Here is a 12,469-nt window from a genome sequence, read left to right on the forward strand (position 1 = left end):
TGAACCAGCTGTGGAAAATTTAAAAAAGAGTTTTTCTATGATTGCTCATGCAAAATATTTTTTTGTAAAATTATTTTATAAATTATTTTAATCTATCTGTCTTTCATATACCTACAATTACATGCTTATCTAATTCTAAAACCAAAAGTGGATATTTATTACTGAACTGTGATTCTTACTCAAAAAAACCCCAAACCAAACAAACACAAAAAATTAAAAACCAAACCTTTTTTTCTTCAAATGTTTCATTGTATTTAGAACTGGATTAAAATTTCAGAAAGCTTTCTGAAAATATCCCCTAAATTAGTTAGCTTGTTTTTACTTTTATGAATCCTAGCTGTAAAACTGTTTCAGATAATAAGTAACTATTGTAACATTGTAACCTGATTTACCTTTAATCTTGAAGTTGTAATGCTTTGGGGCTTATAGAGGAGAGACAGTAGCAAAATGAACCAGAAGGGTTCAGTTCAGGTGGGGCTGGACTGAAATGGGTCCCTCCAGGGACATTTGGTAGGGCCAGTAAGGGCTGGTAGAGCCCTCATGGCCCTGACAGTATCCTTCTGTAATATTTTAGTTATTAGCATTTTGACATTATTAAAGCTCTATGTAACTGTAAGAATGTTCTTACATTGTTGGGTTTTGTTATCTACAGTATAATTTTTGAATTGGCATCACAAATCATTGTAACCTAAAGTTTGCATCAAGAGAGTGACAGGTCTGGTCATGGAGAGAAAAAAATTATCCAGTGTTTTTATGCTTTATATATGTTTGTATTCCTATGAGTGATATTCATTGCACTTTGTACTCATCTTACAGATCAATAATTCCACTTATTTCAGCTAAGTCTTCTCTGATTGTCTAGCTCCTCTGAGTAGACTATTTGTGAATTCCTTGAACCTCTGTCTTAAGGCCCTTCCTGCATAAAATAAAGTGCAGGTAAACAATGTGGATGAAATGCTGGACTTCTTAAATTGATAGGAGTTTTGCCACTACATTTTCTTTGGTCCAATATTTAAGATTGCTGCTCTGTATTTATCATCAGAAAATGAGGAATATAGATTTAAATTCTTAACTTCTTCAGCCCTCTTTTTTTCATTTATATAAGACAAGAAAAGAAGAAGAAAGAAGGATTGGCTCACCTAATTTTTCATTATCTTGTATTTTAGAATTTGATATCCAAGATTCTTTTTTCAAAACTAGAACCTGGGAGGCAGATTTTAGCCTGAGGTTTGTGTTAAGTGTTTTTCTATGGTGAGAGGAAAGAAACCTTCAGATCAGACTGTGATCAGTCTTTGTGAGCAGAAGTCTCCAAACCTTTGCTGAACTGGCAAAAATAGGCATGGCTGTATCCTCCCTTGCTAAGGATAAGATTATTCTAACTGAGAAGACTTTTAACCAAGAAGTGACTATACAAAAGTGAAAAGGGCTCCTTAAAAGTCTTTGGCCTTGCAGATGCCTATTAGGACAACTGCTTTTCCCAGAGCAGCAGTTGCCTGGACTAATGATTTTCAAAAGACCATAAGGAAAGCTGAAATCAAGTGGTGAGAAAAAGGTCCTTAACAGCTGCTTTTGTTGCCAGAAGCTCCCTTGATTGCATCACATGTTCATCTCAAACTACTAAAATTGAACCCAATGTCTCACTGATAATTATATCTTTTTATCTGGAAAAATGGACAAGCCAAACAGTCTCTTTCATCTGCCAGAATCTGTGAAGCAGAGGTAATTGGCAGGATGTTAGAGAGGTCATAGCATAGTCCAGTGAGAGATTAAATACACCTGAACTCCTTGAAATTATCTCAGAATCATTTCAGGCTTCCCAGGAAACTGATTATCATTTAAAGTTAATGATCATAGTGAAAACAACTGGGAAGAATGTTTCTTGTAGAAGAAAACTCTGGATAAAAAGGAAAGGTCTGTAAAGCACAGAAAATTTTAGAGAAATTATGCATCATTCAGGTAAAAATAAATCTTTATCTATGTCTCCTTACGTAATTTCCTTCTTATCTAAAAAACTTTCAAGAACAGCAAGAACCAATATATTAAGAGACACATATATGAGGTCTCTTTAATCTTACATGCTTAATCCAGGGATAACCAACAATGGGTGCCCAGGGAAGAATCTAAGAATATAACAAGTATATAATAAATTTCCCAAATATCTTCCTAGCCTTCCTAGTCATTCCTACCTAAGGCACATCCCCAGCTGTTTCTGTCAGATGCCTTCCTGCTGTTGGGTAAACATACATAAGCACGCTGAGAGCTAGCAAACTGCCAGAAGCAGTGCAGTACCCATGGTCTCTCTGCAAGCTTCAGGGAATGAGCTGTGTGCTATCAGGTGATTTCAGGAAGAAAAGTGCCTTTCTGCAGCAGCAGTCACAATCCTATTTTTTTCCTTCTCTCATGCACTCACCCCACTCCAGTGAGAGCATGATTGGTGAGCTTGCACTTTTTTTTTAGGCTGTTTCTCTTGGCTCTCTGTAGAAGCTCTTCTCCTTTCCTGCACATCTGCACTTCCCCTAAAGGAGTGCATCTGGCTCCTCGTTCTTCAAGAAGGAAAATTCAATTCTTTTTGGAATTGTTCATGCTGGCTTTGAACACAGGATAAACTTATACCTATATATGCAAACATTTTTCAAAAGCTCAAACCTAGTTGGATGCTGAAAGCTGGGTAGTCATCCTGCCAACTGACTCCAAAAATGTTAAGATTGTGTTTAACATAAAGTGTTTGTCTCCTTGCTTTATCAGTTTGATCCCTCATAGTACCTGTAAAGTACTCATGGCAGTGGATCAGGGCTCTCTGTTACAAGATCTCACCTTCCAGTGCTCTCATTGTTTTCTTTAACAGTAACAATTCTCTTTATCTTCATCTCTTTACCTTTATATCTGTGTTTGTAAGGTTTCAGTAAGTGCAATGCAAATATTATAGATTGTGCAGATTAATGGAATAATACAATATGGTGTTGGTTAGGTAGTTAGAAAAGTGTAGGTTAACAATATATGGGAAAGGCTAGTGAAACAGGTTGGCATTAAGGTTTTTTGTATTTGGAACTTTGTAATATTAACAGGAAATTAAAACCCAAATTAGAGAAATCAAGTTCAAATCTGATTTCTGAAGCAGGGATTGTATGCACAAAGATTTCAAGTTTAAAATAGAACTCTTGGTATTCTTTAATATAAAAATTTGCCTTGTAAAATATTTAATGAAATTATTAAAAAGGGCTGTTATGCTTGACACAACTCCCTCTCAGTATGCATGTTAATACTAAGTTCTAACTTAATTTTACCTCAATTTTTTGTTCTCTCATTTATTGTCTCATACATATTTCCCAGGATAGTCCACTGGTCTTACAGTCTGACAGAAATGTAACAGTGAATGCAAGAAATCACATGGGACAGTTAACTGGACAACTGACAGTAGGTGAGTGTTCTTTATTGACTGTTATGTTTATCAATTTAGCTTTATTAATAGGTTTCATTTATTGTCATCACACATAAAATATTACTAAATAGTCAGGAAAAAGAATCTCATCACCATACTCAAAAACCATTGCATACAATGGAACATAAGAGCATGATTCAGCATTAGCTCAAGAAGAACTAGAAATGCTTCAAAATAGCTAATATGAAAAGAGATTAATGAAAAAATATTATTTTTGAGACCATTGTAACAAAACAAACTGAAAATGCCTCAGCAAAATATGTTTCAACAACACTTTCAGTGGGAAAATAACCATCATTTTCTTACACTTTCTGTCAGTCCTCCATTACTTCAGTGGCAATTGCTTTGGCCCTGTCACTTGTGTAGGGCATTTGTATCAGAACATATTCAAAGTGGTTGGAGTAACAGAATGTTAAAAATCAGAAAAAAAACCAAAAAACCAAAATGCTTTCCTAGTCACTACAAAAATTAAATGAAAATCTAACATATTCCCAGTAATTCATTAAAACTGATATTTTACAAAGGATAAAATATAGCAGTTCCAAATGAAATGGATAGTAAAGAATCCTCTACTTATCTGTTTCACTTACCATGTATTTCTCCCCGTTTTATGAAATTTATTGTTATACTTTGTTTTTAGTATGAATCATACTTCTTGAGTTAATAAATATGAAGTAATGGTTTTTTATATTTTCTGAACTAGAGGAGTACTGATATTAATTTATTTTTAAGAATATTGGCCAGAAGAATCACTGAAAAATGATTTACTAGTTCTGGTACAAAACAATATATATTGACTGGGAATGGAATAAAAAATATAACAACATACATTCATAAGACCTTAGTATATCAAATTCAAGGAGACACCCCTTAGACTTTATTTGTTTTCATTTTTTTCATTTTACTTCTGGATTAAGATGTGTTTTATTCATTGTTTTTTCCTCATGTGCTGAGGTTATGCCCACAAATAATTTTAACTTAAACTCTAGTTGTAATCTATACTAAGTTTTCATAGTGACTGGAGACAGTGGCTTCTAGTTGTAAAAATCTTTTCCAAGTGCACGCAGTGACACACCATCTGCACTGATTTCCTGAGCAACCACATCGAATGAGCGTGCAAAGGTAACCAGACTTGCTAGCAGGTACAGATGAGGAAAATTATGGCAACACCCGTTCTGGCCATATTGTACTTGCCCAGTGCAATTACAAAATGCAGTTCTCTATCATCTGGTAACTCTATTGTTAAAACCTCTTCTTCAGCTGGCAACTGCAAAAAGGTGAGTTGTCCATGGCAGACATTCACATTGGCTGAAATAGATATAATATTTTTATCACTGACACTATTCTGGCTGAGTGAATCCAGCACTGAAAATGTGTGTGACTGTATTGAGGCTGACCTACTTAAAGGCATCACACTAGAGGTTAATATTCTAAAAACATGAAGGCCTGAAAAAAACCTATGTTTTTATGTTACCATCATTAGGGTGAACACCTTAAGCTTCTTGGTGTGCAGCTGGTGCTGTCCCTGGAGACTAGAAGCTTGTTAAATTGCAATATTGTATTTATATTATTTTTTAATCTCTCTTCCTCTTTGTTTCATATATGACCTTTGTTATTTCTTATACAAGTATAAAAATATTTTTCTGGTTTTTTTGGTGAATCCCCTGTACAATATTGGATGCATGTTAAAATACTCCTTATCTCTTATTAAATACTTCTTAATAAAGACAGTCACAACTGCCAGCAGAATTAGTAAACCCTGAATGTTGTACTATTAAGAAATCAAAGACATTTACAGGAATCTAAAAGTAAAAATATATTATTAAGGCACTCCCTTCTAAATTTTTTTGTTGTGAAAAACAGAACAGAGACAAGTTTTAACTTTTGTCTGGGTAAAAGCATGGCCACATTTGCTGAAAGAATGGTAGGAGTCTTTTCCATACAAAGTTTGCTGACAAAAGAAAATACTTTTTTTCCTATTAGTTGTAAATGTGCCCCAGAAAGTCCCTGTCTTTAAAAATGCTCTCTGTCCATTCACTAGTGATGTGTGCTGAAGCAACTGTTTGTGTGGCTGCCCAGTGAAAGGAATGAAAATAAACAGTGAGGAAAAATGTTTTAAACAACAACAAAAAAGCAAATTATCATGTCTTGGGGAAAAAAAAATTCTTGTTAAAACTTTGAAATGTCATTATCTGTTCAGTTTTTAAAGAGTTGAATAATAAGCAGTAAAAAAAATAGACTACATATTAATATGCATGGCAGGAGCATTCTACAAAGAAAGGATGCCAGTGCATTCAAAAGGATGTTAATGCACTTTTTATACATGTGATATCATTGGCATTTTATCTTCATTTCACAGGACTGAAGTGATACCACAAACCAGCAAATAGACTGGTCTCATCCTTTGTTTGGCAACCACATTGCCACTCATGCCAAATTTTAGGACAACTAAAAATTCTTTCTCTGGTGTTTGAAACCATGCCATGTAAGAATAAGACAGCCTTAAGAGCATATAGTTAGAACTGTAATAGGAAGATGGATTAGTGTAAAAAAGTGTTATTATTGGGCTGGGGGGAATATGGCTATATGTTCATTAAGGGAGATGGAAAAAAATCCAGTGAAACTCTTAATGGGTATTCAGTTCTGTAAGTGACAAAATATGTCATTAAAGTGCATCATTAAGACATCTTGGGAAACATCCTAATCTAGGAGCAGTGAAGAAAAAGGATATTAAATAATTCTTTAAAAAAGTAACTAAGTGTATTGGATGATTGAGTGGTTGCATTATTGCAGTACAGCATTTTTTATACTGGCACCAAAATCTGTACAGAGAGAAAGTCACAGCTGTAGCAATGCTTGCTGTTGGGAACTGTACCAACTGAGCGAGAGATGTAGGTTTGTACTCCAGTCTATTCATGACATATGGTCTGGAAACTGCCAAGTTTGTGTCTGGATCTCCAAGAGGACTCCACAGCCTTCAGATTTTAGACATGCCATTTAAGACCAAGGGAGCAGATGTAGCACAGACATGAATTGTATGTACAGAATAAAGATGAAAAGATGACAATCCATTGAATTTTGCTGGATAAGTTGTCAGATCTCTCCTCACTCAGCCCTTACTTACTAATACTTCTGCAGCGTGCTTTCTACAGAATTACCTTTACACAACCTTTTTTCTCTGTTTAATCAATGTTTGCACAGTTTATATGGAAAATTATTCTTTTTTCTACCAATCTTAGAAATGCACATTAGTTGCTCCCTTTGAGCCACAAGTCTTTTGTCTCCATGCTGTCTGCACATATCTTAGATACGTCTGCCTGCTTTTGAGTGGAGTATATTAGGCTCGCAAGCACTAAAAAAATGTAATGTGACATTTAAAACTGAAACACACATTTGTATTTAATGTAAATTCATCCTCAGGTTGGATTATTATTTCAACTTTTTTTTTTTGAGAGGTGTTTTTTTCTTACTTTTTTCCTTAACTGCAATAATTTCTTCTGACAGGTGTTTCTGCTACTGTTTGACCCTTTTCAATTCATAAAGAACTCTAGGGATATCTGAAATGCACAAAAAAAAACCATTTAATTTCTGCTAAGCTTTGGGCCCTCAGACAGAATCATAACTCTCACAGACAGACCTGTACAAGTCACAGCTTTGGAGAGCTCCTCAACTGGTCTTTCTAGTCACTAAGATCTCCAGAGCCATGCAAATTCAGAAAAAAATATTTGAATACCAAAGTTATATCACATTCTTGCAGCTACTTTTTGAAAATAGCAAGCAGATGTATGATTTCCAATTACAGCACTGCTAAAGACTGATAACACTGCTAAAAGATATACTCAAATAACTCGTCACACTTGGAGATCCTTTCCATACATTTACCACAAAACTTGTCTTGTATATTCCAAGATCTTTGTCTTTAAAATGTGCTTGCTTACTTGTGATGCTCCATCAAGAGTACTTGGTTTATTGTGCAGAAACTGTTGGACATGAGAAACTGCAGGTATGTAACTTTGTGGGAGTGGGAGTCTCCTTCATCATCCATACCTATATGCTGTATGGCAGTTTCCTATGCTTATATCAAGTGATACCTTAACAGGTAACACATCCTGCTACCCCTTCGCTTCTGAGGGCCTCAAAGTAACTCAGCACCTAAAGGCCACTCCTGATGCTCTTTTTGCAACATTTAGTTATCAATGAAGATCTGAAGCAAGATACAACATTTCAAGTATTCTTGCTTTCAGAATCATCTGTGGAAGTTAGAAAATGTTATAATATATTCTTTCTCTATGGGGTACCAACAATAATTATAGGGTACGTGTACAAATATGTGTATGCATGTTGCTCTAAATCTTTGGTATTGTCAAATATTTGTTTGAGATTTTTATGAACATGAACTAAGTATCCATTAATAACATGCTTAATGAGACAAGAAATGTTTCTGGTTTTGAATCTTGTTTGCATATACTGTAGTCTCAAATGTAAGGTCTTTTCTCCTAAGTATTGCAAGAAGAGGGTGGTTTTAGGATGGTCATACACATACACCCTTTCCTTACTGTTGGAAAAGGGAAAAAATGGTCGCAGCTCTTCTCTTATCTGCATAATTGTTCTTGTATCATCTGTAGTAGAGTGCTGGGAGGAAAGGGATGAGTTGGTTTACGATCCCTCATCAGTTTCTGCCTTTCAACTGGGCAAACATGGATTAGAACTTGTCAGGAGTATGTGAAAGAAAGGCTTTCTCCTTCTGCTTACAAAGAGGTTTGCCTACCTGTCATTCCAAACTACAGTGAGATTTCCAAAATATGAAATGCATTAAACATTCTGCTAGTCTAATTTCCATATTAAGGCAATTGCTCTTGTAACTACTGTGGTACAGTAGGATATTTATTATTGCTAAGAAGATATGGCAAAACAAAGCCAGATAAATGAATTATCCATTTCTCAGCATTCTCTCAATTTCTATTCCTTAACTGAAGTACAGACTGAATAAACATAAATTTTGGTCCCTAATACCACTTTAATGTATGCAAATAAACAATGTAGACAATTCATTTTACCACACTTAGATGAATTAGTAGTCCATTTTTTGCAGTTATATACAAAGAGGACAATTTCACATTGAAATTCAGAATGAATATGTAATAGCTTAAAATGTTCTTTTGGGACATTTTTTCATTTATCAAGTTATTGTGGTGAAGGTTTTCAACTTATAGTTACTTCACTTCCTCTTAATTTTCTAATACAGAAAAAAGTGAACACAGAGTCCCTAATTTCTGGGCTAAATTACTTGCATTGCTTACATATTTTCAGGTTTTTTTGCACCTTAAATGGAATTTTCTGTTGACAATCATTAGTTGGTGTTTTCCCCGTTACTTTTAGATTAGGTAGTTGTTATTCAGAGAGTATTTGGATAATTTATACAGCAAAATCCTATACATTCTCAGTGTACTAATTTTAAAGTATAATATTTCTTTAACTTTTATAGCCAGTTAAGCACTCTTCCCAAATGTAGGAATATAACAAATTTATCAGGAGGTGAAAATGCATCTCATGTGCTAGTTTGTGGTACAAATCCATTGTAAGATCTTTTAAATGGAGGTAAATGGGAAATAGCCTGTTCTTTTTTATACAGGTTAGTTTACCTTGCACTTAACTGCAGAGTTAAAGGATTTCTTTCATCTTCAGGAGTCACTGCAGAAGGAATGATGGAGCAGTGCCTGGAAGGCCATATGGCTTTATGTCTCCTCCTGGCAAAGCACGTGAGATGAGCCAAGAGGCAGTCACAAAGTGAGCCATGTTGCTCAGAACAGTTGAAATGTCCAGCTGGAATCTGAGTCTCATCCCTCCTCATAATTTACAGTGCAACATGACGTTGCCTCCATTTCTGCCTGTCTAGTCCATGGGAAAGTCTTTTTACAAACAATCTGTGCTGTAACAGGTTTTGTGATAGGAGTTCACCTAATATATGCTCTTAATGACTTTGGCTAAACTATCATGATAATCCACTCTGATTAATTATTCTGAAGTGAGATATTAGGAAAATGTGAAGGCCTCTGAAAACTGGTCCAAACTTTGACCTATTTGCTAGCACTTTGATGGTATGCCAAACTAATTCTGAAAAAATTGACATCATAATTTATTTGAAATTCATCCATATTTCTCTTGCAATTCTCTGTTTAAATAATTTACAAATAATAGAAAGCATTTTTTGTTTTGATTCAGCATCAAGAGGAAGACAACTCCTTTCTAATTTTTGTTTCTATTTCACTTGTAAATTAGTTGCATCATTTTCTGTGTTAATCTTCATATATGCAGTTGAAATTCAGCTATGGTAAATATCCCTTTGTGACAAGCCCTTGCATTAACTGGATTGAAAAATTATAGTTTTTTACACATCCATTACACAATTAACTCATAAAACTATTAAATATACTACATCAATCATTTTCTCTCCAGTTTGTGCTTGGTTAACAAGATCTCTTTGAAAGAAAGAGATGCTTTACATAGTACTTCTGAATGCATTTGATAAATTAGGCATATTTTCAGTTTTTTAGCAATATCTTTCATATGATGATCTTATTGTATGTTATGTGCAGACATAACACTACATTGCTGTTTAATATTTGAAATACTATATGGTGTTAAATATATCTTAAGTTTCCCTCATTGACACATGAAAACTATGCTGTAAAAATAGAGTAATAAGATATCCCTCAGTCAGTTATTAGGACCAAGTAGTAACTATTTCTTGAAGGTATTGCCATTATTTAGCCTGATACCTCCTTCCTGAAATACAAGAGCATATCACATCAGTTGGGATATCAAGAATTAAAAATTCTCTATAAATAAACACAACTGCAAGCAGCAGGACAGTAATTGAATTCTGTGCGATTTCAGCATGGTTATTTTAGGGGAGAGAGAGTGCTTATACATTATTGGTATTGAACACCTTATCCAAAATGTCTATGCACTGGATATGATTCTTTGCTTTCTCATTCTCAGTAGTGTGTTATACAGAATCTTCTTTGAATCTTAAAATTAATAACTTCACTACTTCCAGAACTGAGGTCTTAAGACCTCTTCCCCATCCCCTTATTTCTGCATTCAGTATATTTTCTTTCTTCTTTCTACCTTCTTCAGACTCTAAAAGTTTTTGTCATTTGAGTCTTGATCCAACTTTTCTTCTCTCTTTCTCTCCCTCAGTCTGAGCTCAGGAAGACTATTTCTACCTCGGATACAAGGTACAGCTCATGTTAGTTCATATCTGAAGTTGTATTGATCTAAAGTGGAAAGCATCTTTTCTGTCTGTAATGACAGACAAAAAGAAAACCACACTTTGTACTTTTATAAATAGTCTGATAATTTTCTTTTTGTACCATAGACAAAATACATGCAATTTATTTCCTTTCCTTGTTTGTCCATGATCTAAATTTGGAGGGAATTTTAAGGTCCAGTACCTTGTTTTTGATGTGGTGCTGGCAGGAACACCTGGCATGCTAAGGACTGGTGACGTGCTGGCTTCCTGCAGGGGAGCCTTCAAAAAGAAGCCACCCACAAGCCTCTTTTTCTCATGAAAGCACAATGGTCTGTACCCACTGTCACTTTAGAGGTGATATGAAAATGATGAAAGGGAGCACTAAATCAGTGTTTTCCAGGCAGGGATTATGGAGGGGAGCAGGAGTACAGCAATGACTGTGCAGACAGGTGTCCAATCTGCTTGGTATGAGCCTCTGCTCGCTGCCTTAGTGTTTCAGCTCAGTGCTAACTTTCACCCCAGAGCACCTGTAGTGAGCCTGGACCTATACTGAAGTAGATTTTAATTATCAATAGCTATCTGGCAGTGGTACTTCAGTCCAGTTTACTTTGCTGCTTTACAGGCTTTTTATTTTACCTTATTGTATTTTAAATACAAATCTAGACCTTTGCACTGTTTCTAGAAAATTGGCACTGAAGGAGAGAAAAAGGTATTCTGTTGTAATTCTCAAATATTTTATCCTCTTCCCATCCCACCCAACCCAACCCCATAACAAATCAGAGGACCTGGAACTATGAGCAGTTGATTGATTTAACTGTAGAAGTAGAGTCTGAGTGGGAAGAGGTAATTAGTTTTTTCATGGTGCTGCAGAAGTGTTAGTGTTTAAACATTAATCCATTGCCATCTGTCCTGCTGCTGTTACCCACATGCTGTTGGCCAGGACAGAGAGCCTAACTACTGCCCAAATGTTCAGAGCAGGGAAGGAGAAGTGGTCTTCTTTTGTAGGCGAGACATCCAAAGAGTCAAAGAAATGGGGTTATTTAGAGGAAATAAGTAGGTTTTAGAGGTATAGGAGTGGGTTTGAAGGAGGCAGCATGCATCTTCCAAAGATGGTCCTAATTCTTTGTCTTCAGCTTTATCTGAAGTTAATACTTCATTTAACTTCAAAAACAGCTGCTGTGCATGCCTTGTGACATTTACAAGGCTGCTGCTGGGTGCTAAGCATTATTAAATTACCTACAACATCTGGACCTTTAACAAGTCTCTGACAGGACATTAAGATTTTATTTTTACCCCTTTCTTCCCTGATGTTCAGACAGCTCACTAATATTGTCAGGAATATATTATTCCAAGAGGTGAAGGACAAAACAGGGGTAAAAATTGAGAAAACTATTTTAAGTTAATTAAATGCAAAGACATAATTTAAAAGAAAGAGAAGGGCAGTGAGATCTTTCTGGTGTTCTTTATTTTCAAATTATTTTAGAGAACACATGGAGGTAGAAATTCAACAGCCTGCTGATCATGTTAAAGGTGCTGAAATAACAGCAAAGAGATTTTTCAAACATAGGGGTGAGAAGTAATTTGAATGTAGACTTAGATTCTTTCTTCAGCTAAATCATCTTTAAAAAGTCTGAGTTCTATCAGTTTTAATACTGAAGCATTTATGGGAAATTAGCCTGTTTCTATTTGTGAAAGAAATTCTTGCAAGTGAACAGTCAGGCTTGGAAACATTTCTGTTTGCCCATGAAAATTATTTGTCCATGTGAGATTGTGAA

At 35.2% G+C, this 12,469-nt stretch overlaps 1 protein-coding gene across 2 annotated transcripts in view; it reads left to right on the forward strand.

Moving 5' to 3' along the window:
- Positions 1 to 12,469, forward strand: part of SGCZ (sarcoglycan zeta) — a 405,020-nt gene that overhangs the window by 329,092 nt on the left and 63,459 nt on the right. For both annotated transcript variants that reach the window (XM_054514715.1, XM_036382601.2), the window contains one exon: positions 3,331 to 3,418. In XM_054514715.1, the coding sequence (XP_054370690.1) occupies positions 3,331 to 3,418 (88 nt within the window). The remainder of the gene's footprint in view (positions 1 to 3,330; positions 3,419 to 12,469) is intronic.

This window comes from Molothrus ater, chromosome 4, assembly GCF_012460135.2.
Source record: "Molothrus ater isolate BHLD 08-10-18 breed brown headed cowbird chromosome 4, BPBGC_Mater_1.1, whole genome shotgun sequence".
In the NCBI taxonomy this organism is placed as follows: Eukaryota; Metazoa; Chordata; class Aves; order Passeriformes; family Icteridae; genus Molothrus; species Molothrus ater.